A 15,245-nucleotide genomic window follows, 5' to 3' on the forward strand; every position below is an offset into this window, starting at 1 on the left:
CCACCCCAGATTACAGGTCTTGAGTTAGGACCTGAAACTAAGATGACTGCAGATGAGATAGCAGCTCAGAAATTTGATTACAGAGGTTTGGTTGGGTCGCTGCAATACCTAGTGAGAAGTACTAGACCGGATATTGGTAATGCAGTGAGGGAATTGAGCACGTATTTGTCCTGCTACAATAAAACACATTGGGAAGCAGCTAGGAGAGTACTGAAATACTTGAAAGGGACGTCGACATACGGTCTATTACTTGACGGAAAGTTAAAGGACGTAACGTATGAGGTGTACAGAGACGCAAGCTTCGCGTGTCAATCAAAATAACGTAAATCACGGAATATGTGATTAGATGGCTGGCTGCAGTATATATTGGTGCAGTAGTAAGCAAGGATGTGTGTCCCTATCAACTGCAGAAGCAGAGCTTATCGCATTGAGCGAAGGTGCAAAGGAAAGCGAATGGTAGTGGCACTTACTATCGGAAATGGGGTTTCCTCGAGCGAAACCTGTGCAAGTCTGGTGTGATAGCAGGTCTGCTATCAGTATCACAAAGAACCCAGGCAACCACAAGGCTAGTAAGCATATCGAGATAAAGTATTTGTTCACACGAGACTTAGTAGACGAAGGCCATCTGGTAATTGAGTACTGCACAACAGCTAGCGTGGCAGCAGACATTTGACAAAGACCCTTCCCACTAAACAATACTCATTTTTGAGAGATAAGATCGGTGTGACAAGCGTACTACCAGCGGTGAACACTTAGTGAGAATGTTAGAATGAGGTTCCCGAGAGGCCGTAAAGGCTCTGTAAAGGCTTGAGGGTAAAGTCACTTTACTAAAGTGTACCCGATGGCATCAAGACGCTCTCCCATTGGGTGACTTCCAAAAACCTCGCAAGTCAAAACTTACGAGGAGCACATATCAAGCACAGACGGCGAAGCAAGTCGAGCACAAATCAGTCACAAAGGTTGGTAAGACGAAAAAAAACGTCTGAGCAAACTTGTGTTTAGTTGGCTTACTTGTGACATCAGTTTCGAGAATGAGAAATGCGATGCTCCTATTTTGAGGACACTCTGAGGTCTACTACGACTTGTACGTTTCGGCTAGAATGGCTCTGTCTTCGACTTGATCAGGCCGAGCCAAGCCTGATACTCGACTCCTGTCCTCTCTGCTACCATGTGCAAGAAAACAAAGGGGAAGAGGTTCCGCTCGAGCGAGGTGAACCGTACGTCATTCATTATCTGTGTGCTGTGAGCTAGATTTGGGCAACTACTTACACACTGTGACGTAGGAATGCTTGACATCGTAGAAGACCGATTGCCGTTTGGTGCCGAGCAGTGGAGCAACGTTGCCGCTCTTTACGACGCTCAACTTCCTAGTGGTTGGCCGGAGCGCGACGGTGAGAGCCTAAAGCGCAAGTTCCTCGGCCTGAAGAACAAAAGGAAACCCACTGGAGACCCAGACTGTCCGCCTGATGTGAAGCGTGTGAAGCAGGTATTCTGCATGATTGAGGCCCGCTGTGCTGTCACTACACTTCACGACAACGACTCCGACGAAGCCGAGCCCGACGAAGAGCCTGCGGTTGCAGCAGGAGGAACGTTCGGTGGTGCTACACCTGCCTCCCACCATTTTGCTGTTGAAGGAGAAGCTGCTGGTCATGAAGCTGCTCTAGGAAGTGGCGATGACGGGGTCACGGATGGTGCTGCTTCGCCCTGTATTGACACGTCGCCCGTGTGGTTCGTGGAGACACCCCCGGAACGGCCGCAGCGCTATCGACGCCGCCCAAGCTGGTGGCTACATCTCGTGCTGGCATATTGCCTACGGAGCTTGTCCAGCTGTCTCGTAGTCTGGAAAAGCCACGACCCAACACTTCGTCACCAGTCAATCCAACAACTTTCATGAGCCAGACAGCTCAGCGCCGAATCCGGCTTGACAATATGCTCGACAAGCTAGCCGCGGATCTTCCTGCAGCTCATTCTGCTGGTGATTCGGGGCTGATGAGCATGTTCATGATGATGGAGGAGAGGCAGGCACTTCGTGACGCTTCTCTCCGTCGCGAGCGAGAAGAGCGAGATGCCACACGCGAGGAGAGAGAGTGTCAATTCCGACTCGAGATGGATCAACAGCAAAGCAATCGTAATGCCCAAAGTCAACAACTCATGCTGCTGATCATGTCGAAGCTGTTAGGCAGCAACCCACCTAGCACCGAGGATGCCTAGAAGAAGGTCGCGAACGACAATTTTAGCAAAGTCAGTAGACCAGAAAAGAAGATACTAAAACAAGTCGAATGAGATAGATTTATTTTGCTTTAGAAAGATTTACTTTATTCCTTACGCCATGAAGACGCTTCTGATCTGGCTGATGCCTGTGCTACGTACTCTCAAATTGTACAAGTGATAGATGTTGAATATCCGGACACTTCTTCGCGCAGGGTCAAAAGGCAGCGGAAGTAAAAGCTGCCTGTAGAATTTGGAAGCGCAGCCCATTCCCCACTCGGCCGCTTGGCGTATTGATGTAACTGCGCTGCTCATTGCCACCAATCCACCTCAGCAGGCAGCACTAGCCTTCTCCAGGTCACCTTCTTTAAGAGGAGTAATGATCCTTCCCGCCATGCCATTTCTAACCGGGAATGCAGAGTCTGTCGCGCAGCACGCGTTCGTCATGGTCCTCTTAGCGTCCGCGACTCGATGTTGTAAGCGACGGCTCATTTCACCGTCGTTCCAGGAGCCCGGGTGGTTGTGGCGACCCCATACAAGAGTTCCGTCAAAGCCGCAGCACAGCCCGCCGGTGACCTTCACTGCATGAGCCATCCTGCTTGGACAACAAATTCAATCAGTCAGAAAATTCTCATGTTTTCATGATACGGGCACTTACCGTTGAAGTACGCGTTCTGGTAGTTACTAGCTGTGGGGGCTCAAACGACGTAGTTTTTTTCCGTCAGCAATGCAGACACAGCCTTGGACCAAAGGCTCGTGGAGCGAGCGACACGCTCGCTGCCCACTGCTGCTGCTGCTGGAAGGACGGTCACTCGATGCGCGCCTCTGGAACCTCGTTTAGAGCCAACTGCACCGCGTTTTCAGCCAGCTTCAGAACGCGAGATAGCGTAGCAGGAGGTACACCAAATAGCTCACAAAGTGTTTTCTGCTCGACCGCAGCGGTGTAAAAATGGAGAATACACGCCAGTATATTGTTCACATTTTGCAAACGGGCTGGCCTTCCCTTTTTACTTGGGCCACTCTTCACCTGATAGTGCCGACCGAATGCCGCCAATAACATGTTGAACTGCAGCACGGGTAACGAAACTGTGACGATAAACGCGCTGTCATCGCGCATCATGAAAATGGTGGACCAGAGACTCGTTGAAGGCTGATGAGGACGTCGAAAGTCAAATAGTGCAGATACGAAGCCGTAACAGTGTTGCAATGACCTTCGCTCGAGCCCGCTGATGCCGCTGTTGTTGGCGGCGATAGGCTGTTTGTAGTATCATAGCTGAAGTGAAGCGCATCGCGCGCTGTCGGTAGTGATTTTGAAAATGAAAGACCGTGAAGCTACCGATATGCCGTCCTCTCCCACTGCAGCTTGTGTTGTTTTTGAAGGGCAGTTGGATCGCAAGGTACGCACGTACCGCGCCCAAATGGAGGAGCAAACAGAGCACTGATGACAGCTTGTGAGTGGCATATACAGCTTCATGTGGGGTTTTTGGAAGTCATCCATTGGTTAAGGGAGAGCCAATCATAGGACTACATAACTAGCCGATCAGAGGGTGCCCTGTTGGCGACCGCTCGTGCGATGATAGTTTGACGGTATTCGGAGAGAGATCACTTCTCCTTTTGCCGACGACTGAGCACTAGTCTATTAGAGGGCATTAGAGCATCTCCAGCGGTGGGGTCTTATCCTAAGACGTAACAGGGTCTTTGAGATCACAATTTTATAGTTGAGACCCGCGCAGGCCGACTTACTCTCAGCGGTGAGTTCTAAAGCGAGTCTTATAAGTCCGTTCCTGCATGTGAAAATTGCATTCAGTTTTGGTGCGAACTTTTAAATACGGCGACTCTTCAGTTTTGTATGGATAGCATTAAGATTGGGGTCTTATTTTAAGACTCGAAAGCGAATCTATAGGACCCGGTGAAGTTAAAACCTGCAATAGGACCTTCTGGTGGGAGCCTTAAGTCTTGGCCAAGTCTTAAAACCGTGTTTGAGGCCAACCGCTGGAGATGCTCTCAAGAGAAAAATAAAGTTTAAGTTTGACCAACCAGAACTGAGTTTTAACACAGTCTTCTACTACGCTTGGATTCAGATCGAATCCGGGTCGTGGGGACGTAGTGGTTGATCTAACCACAGTGGCGCGTCGCCCCTATTAGCAGTTGCACAGATGCTCAGCTAGTATTGCCGCTTGCAAATATTTTGCCCACTAAGATAGACCTCTAACATAGACCACGCCTGTCTCTTAATATGAGTGGACACGAGATAGTCGAGGGCCATTTTAGCGTGCTTTGGTAGAGGCCGGTTTTTGGCCCAGAAACTCGGATTGGCCCGTCTAGAATGGCATTTCTGCGTTTCCAAGTCGTAGCAAAGCGTGAAACAGACCCCAACCTTGCATCTTAGACCTGCACTGGCGATATATATAAATCAGACCTAGGTCTTAATTAAGAGCTTGCTAGACTAAAATCGAGATTATTAACGAGATAATTAGCATGCGTTGGCCAAAATATCTGCAAACGGCAATAACATTAATAAAAATAAAACTTGAAATGGCGCTAAATTGGTTATGTCCCTTATTCAGAAATCCTCCGATGACTTACCGTGCAGCACAGCTCCTAAGTTGTCTCTTTTTTGGTAGAAGCCTGCATAGAACGCATAGTCCCGAATCAGCCGGCATCATGGAGGACGTGGGGCTCGACCGGAAGCTGGTGATCATCGGCCCCACGGACGTGGGCAAGACGTCCATCACGATGCGCTACTGCCACGGCAGCTTCTCCACGCCCACGTCGGCCACCATCGGGGCCTCGTTCCTGCAGAAGCGCGTGATCGTGGGCGACGACGCCGGCGCGCGGCGGAAACTGACGCTGCAGATCTGGGACACCGCCGGCCAGGAGCGCTTCCGCTCCATGGCGCCCATGTACTACCGCAACGCCAAGGCGGCCATCCTGGTCTTCGACCTGCAGAGCGAGGCCAGCTTCGAGAAGATCAAAGAGTGGCTGCAAGGTGCGTCTTCTTGAGCGAGGTTCAGTAGTAGAGACGGTAGCGTTAGACTGACAGGCTCCTCCTCCTCTTCCTCCTGTTCCTCCTGCTCCTCCTGCTCTGTCACTTCAATCCGCAGACCTGCAGCACCACGTGGGCGACGATATAGTACTAGCGGTCGTGGGCAACAAGAGCGACGTGCCATCAACCTTCGACTTCTCCAAGGCCCAGCAGTTCGCGGACGAGATCGGCGCGCTGGTATTCCGCACGAGCGCCAAGTCGGGCGAAGGGGTGCAGGCGCTGTTCGAGAGCCTCGCGGTGCAGCTGCTCAAGAAGCACGACCAGGAGCAGCGGACACGAGCACGTGACGGATCCAGAGCAGGAAGCTCCGCTGGCGCAGGCTCCTACGGCTATGGAGGCCAAAGTCCCGTCATTCTAAGTCAAGCCAACGCCTCAGGGAACAAGGCATCCAAGGGCGGCTGCTGTTAGCTCGTCTACTGGTCAGCGCATAGAACGACAGGCATGAAGGAAGGGAAAACAGGGTTTCAGCTCGTGCACAGGACAGCACAGCTCAACAAGCATGGGGGCCGGAGGGATGAGGTGGGGGCAGCAGAGAGAGAGGGGAGGAAGTGCATCTTGGCGTCGGAGTCAGCGCTCGGGGTGCGACGCCATGGATGCTAGCTAATGTTTTTATTCACAGCAATCAACAAGTCAAGTTTCGACTGCGTTATGACTTGTGTGCCATGCTTCTAGGACACTGCAGCTCCTCGTCGGCGCCAACATATTACTTCGACGCAGGATCAATCATCACCAAACACCAACACGAACCGAGACGCAGATGACGAACACGAGCTCATTCATTTCGGTTGTAAGTTCTTCATTTAGTCGTCGGCTTCCGTGCTAGCTCCGCCACTCGCCGCGAACACGAGCGCAACCCCGTTGCTACAGACACATGGGCAATGGAGGAACTCCCTCTCGGGTCAACCATCCCGCTAGCTACGCCACGTTCACTCGTGACCCCCGCCTGTCGTCAGAAGACTGACTTACTGCTGGCTCGAGTTGGCGAGCAATGTGTTGATCTTGTCGATCTTGGTGGCGAGCGACAGGTCAATGAAGTAGTTGCCGATCTGCACCTTGAGGCCGCCCAGGATCTCCGGGTCCACGACCGTCTCCAGCAGCAGCTTCTCGTTCTTCTCCACGCGGGCACCGAGGGCCTTCTTGACCTGGTCCAGCTGGGCCTTGGTCAGCGGGTCAGCCGACGTGACCTTGGCCTGCACCTCGCCACGGTAGGCGCCCATGAGCTTCTTGTAGGCGCCAATGACGCCAGCGGCGTCCGGCAGACGGCCGTTCTCAGCGAGCACCTCGAACAGGCCAGCCACGGGCTTGGAGAACTTGGCCTTCTCCATGACCTTGGCGATGTCCTCCTTCTTGGAGGCACGGGCGATCGTGGGGTCGTGCAGGAACGAGGCGAAGTTGGGCTCCTTGGCGATGGTCTCCTCGATGGTGAGCAGCTCCTTCTCCACAGACTCGAGCTGGTTCTGCTTGGCGGCCACACTGTACAGGGCGTTGGCGTAGCGGGCGTGCAGGCCGAAGAGCTGCAGCTTGGGCTGCGTCATCTGGCCGAAGCCGCCGATCTCCTCCACCTCCTTCGTGGACGAGGCGGCCGAGGCCAGGCCGCGCGTCAGGGTGGGGGCCACCGCGGCCTTGCGCACCGAGTTCTTGATCGTCGAGGACAGCATGCTGGCAGTGGCAGGATCAACAAGAACGAGGGCAAAAGGTCAGTCGACTCCCGCTCGGAAGATTTCCATCGCTTCCGGCGCGGCCCTCCGGGGCGCAAGAGGACGGCGATACGCGCGTCCGCTTCGGGACGAGCGCGACACGCGATTCCGCCCACTGTGCTCGTGGATGGGCCCCGCTTTCAGCTTCGGACGCTCCGTCCAGCGCCAGCTTCTTCCATCCGCGCGCGCACTCACCTTCCGTTCCAGCTAAAGTCGCGAGTGGTCTTTGAGCGCCCAGGGCCCCCTCGATGTGCGGCTCCAAGCCACTCAGTCCGCTGATTGGTCCGTTTATTCGTGTGGTTTACATACGTTACATAAGAAAGTGTACCTTAGAAACGGTACAGCCGTACATGTGTTAAACAGATACGAAGCTTGTGGTTCGTCCACTAGAAAAGGACACTAGAAGGCTGGAACTCCAGGGAAGTGTGTCGTGCACTACATTTATGCTTCGAAGCAATACCGGACAAGATTGTCCTGGTTGTGAAAGCACAACGGCGCACGGGAAGGCAGGCAGCTGCCACCCCAGAAGACTAAGCGTTGCCGACAAGACCGATACTGCTGGTCGCCGCACAGCACGAGGCGGCCGCAAAGCAGGCCGAACGCTGCCAGTGCCATGTCAAAGCGTGTTGCCCACTCGCTCCAGCTACTTCAAACATGCGCTGGCTTTTGCAGAGCCGTCCCCCTTCCTGTCCTCTTCAATTGCTGATGTTCGTCGCACAGCAGTGGGCAAACTAAATCCGCTCGGCTCACCCGGGCCACTCGCCTGCCACTGTTTCGGGGCCTTCTTGTCGGTCCTTCCAGGCCTGGAACTGCAGCGCCACCTGCTGCAGCATCTGCGCTTTGATCTTGCCCAAGTAGCCCACCTCCGCCTTCTTCTCCTGGAGTTGCTCAAACGCGGCGCGATACCGCCTCTTTGCGTCCTGGAGCTGCAGCAGCGGGACGCTTTGGCGCTCGATCTCGACCTCGTCCGCCAGGTCGGGCGTGCTGCGATCTCGCAGTTCTTGCAGCTGGAGCGCGTAGCCGTCGATCTCCCTGTTGGATTCAATGAGTTAGCACAAATGTATCCATCTCTAGTTGAAGTGAGCGACCAATCATATCCCACGTACAGTTTCACGCGGTTGACAGTCAGCGCCAGCGCTGCGTATTGCGCCTTTGCCTCCCGGAGGTTCAGCTTGGCCTGCTCTAGGTCACGCAGAGCCTCGGCGCCAGGGTCAGCGCCACCCACGGACTTGAAGCGATCGAACAGCTCCTTGTCGCTCTCTCTGGGGGCGGAAAGCGCCGATGCACCACGCTCTGGTCTCTGGTTGTCTCCAAAAATTGGGGGCAGCACAACCCCCACACCATCAAGACCGTTGTTGTTGCTCTTTTTGTTGTCGTTGGCGCTGCTGCTGCTGCTGCTGCTGCAGTTGGTGCTACTAGGCGCAGATGACGGACTGGGGCCAGGCGGCGTATGACCTCGCAGCGCGCGGATCTGCGCCACCATCTTGCTCCCCGTTTTTCTTGGCAGATTTGGTGCCGGGTCGAGAGGCGCCTTCATTTCCAGGCAAATGGAGCGGAACGTGAGCAGTAGCCGCTGCAGCTGCCGTAGACTCTGAACTGGAGGAATCAGCTCGGCATTGGCCAAGAACGAGGTGATCTGCTGCCGTCGTGAACTTTCCTCCTGCGCAGAGTTCTCCTTGGCTTCGTGCGGGATCCGTGTTCGCCCTGCAATCGCATCATACAGCGCCAGCTCCTCGCGCAGTCTCCGGATCTCATCGCGGAAGGCAGCACGCTCCTCACTAGCCAGCTTTGATCCCGCTGCACCAGACCTCGACGCCACAACGTTGACAACAGCCTGCGTCTTGACGCGACGCATCCTCGCCGCGAAGCGCAGAGTTGCCAGACTTTGGTCGGCGTGAGACGGAGATGGCCACACACAAGCCACCAACAGCGTGCGGCAGTTGCCACCCAGCGAGTCCTTCAGCAAGTTGGTCAGAGGCGTCTGTCGAAACGGCACGTGCGCTCGGGTCTTGCTGCCCAGCGCGAGCACGACCTGCTCCAGGAATGTCAGCGACCGGTTAATGTAGCAGGCCTCGTTGGCCCGTGTCGAACCTGCCTCTGTCAGTGTCTTCTTCATACGTTCCGAACCCGCCAAGTCAACCAAATGCAGCTTACTGTACACGACGCCATCTTCGCTGAGCGTGGATCCTGTGACTTCATCCCCAGGTGCATCTTCCTCTATAAACTGGTTGGACATTACACTCCGCTTGCGCTCCAGGTACAACGTGAAGATACAGTGAGACCGAGTTGATGCGGCGTTCAGTGCATGCTCAGCCACTGCGCGACTCGTATCACCCTGGAATACCAGGTCCAATGCCTGCTCCTCGCTGGACACGAGCGCAGTCGTGAGGCCCCGCACGAACGTCTGGCCACGAGCATTCTCCTGGATTGCCAAGTCGTTCGAGCCATTGCCAGTGCCCGAGCTACCGACGTCTGGGGCAAGCAGATCGATGAGGCGGTCGTTGTAAATCTCCAGATACGACATACGCAGCGTGTAGGAATGGTCGGCGTCCTGCTGCGTGCGTTGGAATACGCGAGAGAGCGCTCGAGCGATGAGTCCGCGATCCTCGAAGCGGCGACGGGGCCCCCCTCCAGACATGGTGAAGGTTTTGCCTGCTCCCGTTTGGCCGTAAGCTAAGATGCAGCCGTTGTAGCCACTCAAGGCTCCGTCCACGACGTCGGATGCCACCAACCGAAACACTCCAGCTTGATCTACGTTGGGAGACAGCACTTGGTCAAACTTGAAGATCGTACCGCCGCCCGAGGCTGCATTGGTGACCACACTGATTGTCTGCACGCACCACAGCGAGGAACTAACATTAGGCCCCGATGCGCTCGATAGTTAATCGCAGAGAGAGAGAGAAAGGAACTAAACAGCTGACCTTACCTGCTCGTGTTCATCGATCACAACTGCATCGCTCTGAACTGAGTTGGTGGCGCCTTCGCTAGTGATGGTTGGCCGGACCCGTATGCAGACTTTGACCCGCTTCTGCATTCTAGAACGCCGAGCTCGCCCTTGTCGATCCAGCGGATACCCAGCATTGGTACTCGTACCATGGCGTCGCTTCGAAACGGTCGTGCAGGAAACGATGTGTATGGCGAAACGTACCGTGGTCCTATTAGTTTATCCTGCCAACTTACTTGCGCTTGATGGCGGCGCTGAGATCCATGTCCTCGTCTTCATCTGAGCTAGACTCCACCTTCTTTTTCCTGCCCTTCTTGAGTGGGGTCTTCTTCACTGGCTTTGCGTTCTTCTTTGCCTGGACGGGTTCCTCCGGTTTTGCTGCCGTGCCAAACTCGCTCTGAAGTACTCCTCCCTCCTCCTCGCTGTCGCTATCGCTGTCCACCACGGGTTTCTTCTTGGCGGGTTGGGCAGGCTTCGGCTGCTCCTTCTTGCTGCCGTGGATCAAGTCACGCACAGTCTCGCTGTTGGCCAATTGACGGAATTCGTCCCGAGCCGCATCAGTCATCGCAAGACCCTCTGCAGCTGGCTTTGGCTCCTCCTCGGCCTGATCAGCAGCAGTCTCGAGGGACTCCAGAAGCTCGGCCATCGACGTCACCTGCTGGGCAGTCTCCTCCTTCGTCGGTTCGTCGCGCAGCGCAATGGGAGCATGCAGAGTCGAGAAATCCGTCATTGCACCCAAATCGACCTTCTCCACCGTGCTTTTAGCGGTCGCTTCATCCAGCGTCGACGATACATCCGCGAATGCGCGGCCACGTAGCAATGCGCGACGGCGCTGCACGGCTTCCTTGTCAGCCTTCTCTTCCTCCTCCTTGAGAAAAGTCGTCAGTTCAACAACACGCGCTGCTGCCACATTCGCGCACCTCAGTACAGTCGACTGGGAAATCGCGGCACCGCCAATCTTGTGCACTGCGCACAGCTCGCGGAACGAGTTGAACGTGAAGCTCATGCGCGCGTCCGTGATCCGCTCCTCGCGGTCCGTAGGGTCCATGAAGATAATGGGCTCGCCATCCTCGTCAGCGTCAATGTCGTCGTCGTTGCCGGCATTGTTCTGTATTTTCGCAGCTGGCTGCAGGAAGCAGAACGAGATGGAGATCGGGATGTGGTGGAGACTGAGCGGGACAGCCGCGTGCTCGTCCACGCTGTACACGGTGACTCCTCCGTTGCCTGCCGTGCCCTCCTTCACTGCAACCTCCGGGCGGCGGTAGTGCATGAGCGCTGCGATGGCAGCCAGCGAGGCCGCGTCCACGAGGTTGCCGCCGTGGTCCACGACGTGCACGTGGCACGTGATGGCCCAGACCTTCTCTCCAGCCACCACAGCCAGCGCCTCCGTGTCCAGCGCGCGACTCTCGCGCACGCCGCGCTCCACCAGGCGCGCCAGCTCCGCGGCGGCAACGGACGAGGCGGCGCCGCGACCTGCAGAAGCGGCGGCCTCGAAGCTGGGCGACGCCATGGGCGACAGCTCCACGGCGAAGTGCAGGAAGCCCTCAGTCGGCCGGTCCGGGAAGGGCGGCACGATCTCGCCATGCACGTTGCCGATCACCCTGTTCAGCACACAACAGACAACGGCCAGTTAGGCGCCTTCCGCTACTGCAGCCATGCACGGAGCAGCGCGCCCCACGCACCGAGTGCGGCCCAGCTGCACCTCCGCTTGGCTCTCGGTCTCGCTGCGCCGGAACTGCACGCGGATCTTGCGCTGCTGCAGCAGCTCGCGGCCGTCGGCGCGCACGTGCGGCGGCTGGCGCAGGCAGTTGGCCAGGAACTGGCGCTCGTTCTCGCTCAGGAAGTCGTGCTCGTCCCGCAGCGCCATGGCGTCGGTCTACAGTAGTGGTTCGGGAGCTGCTGGTGCGGAGCGTTTTCGGTCTCCGAGGCCGCTGATTGGCCAATTCTCCACCAGATCACAAGTCCGACCCAGCGGGGAATGGACGGGTACAGGCAGACGCTGCTGGGGCGCGCGCTGGCCGACGCGCTGCGGGATCTGGAGGAGGAAACGGAGCTGGAGGTGGACGGAGACCTGCTCTTCTCGCTCTTCGACGAGGCCATGCTGGCGGAGCTGCGCGCGGAGACGCCGGGTCGGACGTTCACTCACGAGTCGCTGGGGCTGACGGGGCAGCTCACGGCCTTCAACCGCTTCCTGGACGACTGGAGCGTGCAGGCGCGCGTTCTGCCGCGAGATATCACGCTCAACCACTGCGTCGCGGACCTGCACTTGCCGCAGCAGCAGATTCGGGGTCAGGAAGGGGAGCAAGCGGTGGCGGTGCGGATGAAACTACGTCAGAGGACATAACGCCCTGGTTTAGCTCTAGCGCTGTGCTGTGCCGGGTTTGTTGGTGTACATGTACTTGTTGTGATCCGCGAATTGCACATGTTACAAGCCTTCACGCAGAATTTTGGATCGGTCATTCCAATGTGGCGACAGCAGGAACTCGACGCAGTTGATGAAGCTGCTTGAAGACAAAACAGGAGCAGCGAAACTTCATTCTCTCGATTGGAAAATATCAGGGGAGGGCTCCAGCGATGCAAGCTATACGAAATGGATTGCCAAGTGCCTCCACTGGTTAACCCTTTTGGAGTACTGTAGCGCAAAGCTGGTATTTTCGTGATTCGCGTAGTTCACCACATCATGCTGCGCTAGGAACGATCAGGTGTTTGGTGTCGGATACTTTTGTAGAGCTGCTGCTTCAACACCACTTGCGGGGCTGTACTCCTTTTCATTGTAAACTTAATTAGTGATGTCTTCTGTGAACGATCTGATACTTTTCTGTTAGCTGGACGTGTTTGGGTATTGAAGGCTCATCAAAAGGCTGATTTTCGTTTCGCAGCAGCGTCGGGGTAACCACGAGCTCGCCCGCAATGTGGAGCTCTTGTACGCATAGCATGCACTATATTGATAAAGTCTGCACCGGATGCTGAGTATCTACAGGGTTATAACGGCTCTACGGTCAAACGTGGCAATTATTGCCAGGCAATACCTTTGCCAAGAGTGGAGGTGGGCCCGTCACCGCTCCTAGATCGCCGGCCTCATTGCTCGAGCGCTGTCTCGCGTATTTCAACGCACGTAGCAGTATGGCGACCATCCCCGATACAAGCTGCGTATGTCGTATCTGGAGATTTAGAACGACCGCCACATCGACCTCATCGGCAGCTCTGGAGTCGCTGGCAACGCCTCGTACACTTTTATCATCGCAGAAGAGAGCACGTGGACAGACGTGCGTGCGTGGTCCTCAGTGAGGTCTTCTCACCACTGCGCCGGTGTCTAGTGAGGAGCAGGCAGACATAAGTCTCGCAGTGGCTGAACACGCACTGAGCGCTGCACCAACGCGGTCTCGCTGGGGGTTACTTAATTGTGAGTACACTTCACTCACTTCCGAGTAATGCCACATAAATCTTGTTTATAGCTTAGGAAAAGGTTCCACGTCCAGCATTGCCACTTTGGACGGCATAATACGAATGTATCTGGGGAAGTAGCACATCGAACCACATAATATGTGGTTCGATGCGCTACGTATTATGTGGACGTGAGCAAGCTATTAGAGAATTCAAGCGTCCTCTAGCATAAAATCGAGCAAAAGCTGTCCTAAGTTATACGGTTTGCAGCACATTATTTGCGTCCGTGAATGCCATCCCAACAAGCTATGGCTTTAGAGTGGGGCCAGTAGTTGCGAGTTGATGCAATGTCAAATGAGTTATATGTACTCCAAAACCCGAGTCCATTACTCACTACTCGAAAGTCGGGGAATATTCGAATACTCGAAAGTTAGGACGACCCTGGCATATTCACGTTGCACGTGGAGCGCGAGAGGAGCATCATGTCCACCAGATTCTACGTCAGGTGCAGCGGCTACTGCACACGCACGTCAATCCAGCAGCGATTTAGCCGAGGAAAACAGGGAGCAAGATGCTGGAGCAGATCGATGCGCTCTGCGTGGCCATACACCGCGGTTGCCTTTGCTGGTCCCTCCACGGTCTCTGGTTGTCTCGAAAGCCCCCCCCCCCCCGCTGCACCACCCGGGTCGTTGGTGTTGTTGCTGCTACAGCAATGGAGAGAGATCTTCGATCGCGATGCTGGGATGCGATTGGTCGATCACTTCAATTACAGATGTAGAGATGGATACACTTGGTGACTCACATTTTCAATTAACTGCCGTCCGCTTCAGCTGCCGGGACTGCCGCGATCACTGCGAACAATGCAATCGCTGCAATCTTGCCCGATGTGGAGAGCAATAGCGACATCGAGCGCCAGAGTGCCCCGCTGTCGCAGTTGAGGACGCGAAGAAGCGGTATCGAGCCGCGTTCGAGAGAAGGTGGAGGTGGGCTACTTGAGCAAGATCAAAGCGCAGGTGCTGCAGCACGTGCGCTCCAAAGGCCCCGAAAGGATGAGTGGCCCGATGGAGCAGAGGTCTCCATGCACAGCCGTGGACACCAAAGGTGTCCATTGCTGCGCGACGAAGATCGGGCTGCAATTGAAGAGGACAGGAAGGGGGCGGCCCCGCATAGACACGGTAGACGAAAGCCAGCGCGTGTTTGAAGTAGCCAGCATGCCATGCTGCATGCGCTGTCTCCTGGTGCTGGTATGGTAGCGTTTGGGCTTCTTGGCGGCTGGCTTGCATTATTTTCGCGCTTGCACCCCAGTGGTTGGGTCAGCAGCAGCACATCTTCCCTAACGAAGTTTCAGCGGCGACGGCGGAGGTCCCCACTCATTACTGTGGGCACTTGTGCTTTCGCGTTGAAGTTGGCCTCGCATCGACGCCGAGTGCTCGTCGATGGTGAAGGCCTGGTGTGACGAAGCACCAGTTCGCCTCCGATTGCTCATGCTGCCCTTAGCTTCAAGGTGGTAAGCCCACGCGCCGCTGTTAAGGACAAGTCTTTCCGGGACGCAGCAATGCCTGCCGGGCGGTCTGGAGCACAAAGCGGACCGCAATGAGTGGTGATGCCGACGTCGCCCGCGTCGCCACCAGCGAATTGCTTGGCCACAAAGGCCACGCGCGGAGTCGCGGCCTGAGACGCGCCAGCGCGATTTAACACACCGCCGGCATGTTTTTTGTCGCTGACCCAACATGGACTCCGAGCCGTTTTGGTGCGTCAGAGCCACGCGCCGCCTCGCCGAGGACCGATGGAAAATGCCCACGGTGGTTTCGTCCGGCCTGCTTGTAAATAGACGCGGGGCCCAGGTTCAAGCGAGCGGAGAACGCCGGCCGGCGCGCGCCAGCTCCAGCGGCTCCGCGGCGGTAAGGAAAGCAGCGTGGCGGCGGTAGACGTCCAGGTCACCGTAGGTCGGGGGGGGGGGGGGGGT

General features: G+C 56.0%; 9 protein-coding genes across 9 annotated transcripts; 3 read left to right on the plus strand and 6 right to left on the minus strand.

Annotated features, from left to right (window-relative positions):
• Positions 1 to 1,285: 1,285 nt before the first annotated feature.
• PHYSODRAFT_365079 (hypothetical protein) lies at positions 1,286 to 1,567 on the plus strand (the record flags this gene model as incomplete). The annotated part of the gene is made up of 1 exon (XM_009528705.1): positions 1,286 to 1,567. A coding segment is annotated over one exon (282 nt), but the record flags the coding sequence as incomplete, so codon positions are not given.
• Positions 1,568 to 2,322: 755 nt separating this feature from the next.
• Positions 2,323 to 2,478, minus strand: PHYSODRAFT_501639 (hypothetical protein; the record flags this gene model as incomplete). The annotated part of the gene is made up of 1 exon (XM_009528706.1): positions 2,323 to 2,478. The coding sequence occupies one exon, from the start codon at positions 2,476 to 2,478 to the stop codon at positions 2,323 to 2,325; it is 156 nt and encodes a 51-aa protein (XP_009527001.1).
• A 60-nt stretch (positions 2,479 to 2,538) lies between these two features.
• On the minus strand, positions 2,539 to 2,802 carry PHYSODRAFT_502689 (hypothetical protein; the record flags this gene model as incomplete). Its single annotated transcript, XM_009528707.1, has 1 exon — positions 2,539 to 2,802. The coding sequence occupies one exon, from the start codon at positions 2,800 to 2,802 to the stop codon at positions 2,539 to 2,541; it is 264 nt and encodes an 87-aa protein (XP_009527002.1).
• Positions 2,803 to 3,016: 214 nt separating this feature from the next.
• On the minus strand, positions 3,017 to 3,358 carry PHYSODRAFT_504689 (hypothetical protein; the record flags this gene model as incomplete). The annotated part of the gene is made up of 1 exon (XM_009528708.1): positions 3,017 to 3,358. A coding segment is annotated over one exon (342 nt), but the record flags the coding sequence as incomplete, so codon positions are not given.
• Positions 3,359 to 4,872: 1,514 nt separating this feature from the next.
• Positions 4,873 to 5,898, plus strand: PHYSODRAFT_545378 (hypothetical protein; the record flags this gene model as incomplete). Its single annotated transcript, XM_009528709.1, has 2 exons — positions 4,873 to 5,197; positions 5,313 to 5,898. 2 exons carry the CDS (start codon positions 4,873 to 4,875, stop codon positions 5,660 to 5,662), a joined length of 675 nt encoding a protein of 224 aa, XP_009527004.1. The 3' UTR covers positions 5,663 to 5,898.
• Positions 5,899 to 6,008: 110 nt separating this feature from the next.
• On the minus strand, positions 6,009 to 7,187 carry PHYSODRAFT_351290 (hypothetical protein). Its single transcript, XM_009528710.1, has 2 exons — positions 7,147 to 7,187; positions 6,009 to 6,913 (listed from the first exon to the last, which is right to left on the minus strand). The coding sequence occupies exon 2, from the start codon at positions 6,910 to 6,912 to the stop codon at positions 6,217 to 6,219; it is 696 nt and encodes a 231-aa protein (XP_009527005.1). The 5' UTR covers position 6,913; positions 7,147 to 7,187; the 3' UTR covers positions 6,009 to 6,216.
• Positions 7,188 to 7,697: 510 nt separating this feature from the next.
• PHYSODRAFT_498771 (hypothetical protein) lies at positions 7,698 to 9,751 on the minus strand (the record flags this gene model as incomplete). Its single annotated transcript, XM_009528711.1, has 2 exons — positions 7,698 to 7,983; positions 8,058 to 9,751. Coding segments are annotated over 2 exons (1,980 nt in total), but the record flags the coding sequence as incomplete, so codon positions are not given.
• Positions 9,752 to 10,127: 376 nt separating this feature from the next.
• On the minus strand, positions 10,128 to 11,762 carry PHYSODRAFT_502345 (hypothetical protein; the record flags this gene model as incomplete). The annotated part of the gene is made up of 2 exons (XM_009528712.1): positions 10,128 to 11,496; positions 11,578 to 11,762. 2 exons carry the CDS (start codon positions 11,760 to 11,762, stop codon positions 10,128 to 10,130), a joined length of 1,554 nt encoding a protein of 517 aa, XP_009527007.1.
• Positions 11,763 to 12,056: 294 nt separating this feature from the next.
• On the plus strand, positions 12,057 to 12,233 carry PHYSODRAFT_455759 (hypothetical protein; the record flags this gene model as incomplete). Its single annotated transcript, XM_009528713.1, has 1 exon — positions 12,057 to 12,233. A coding segment is annotated over one exon (177 nt), but the record flags the coding sequence as incomplete, so codon positions are not given.
• Between the last annotated feature and the right edge of the window lie 3,012 nt (positions 12,234 to 15,245).

The sequence above is a fragment of the Phytophthora sojae genome (genome assembly GCF_000149755.1).
Source record: "Phytophthora sojae unplaced genomic scaffold PHYSOscaffold_4, whole genome shotgun sequence".
NCBI classification, from domain to species: Eukaryota; Oomycota; class Peronosporomycetes; order Peronosporales; family Peronosporaceae; genus Phytophthora; species Phytophthora sojae.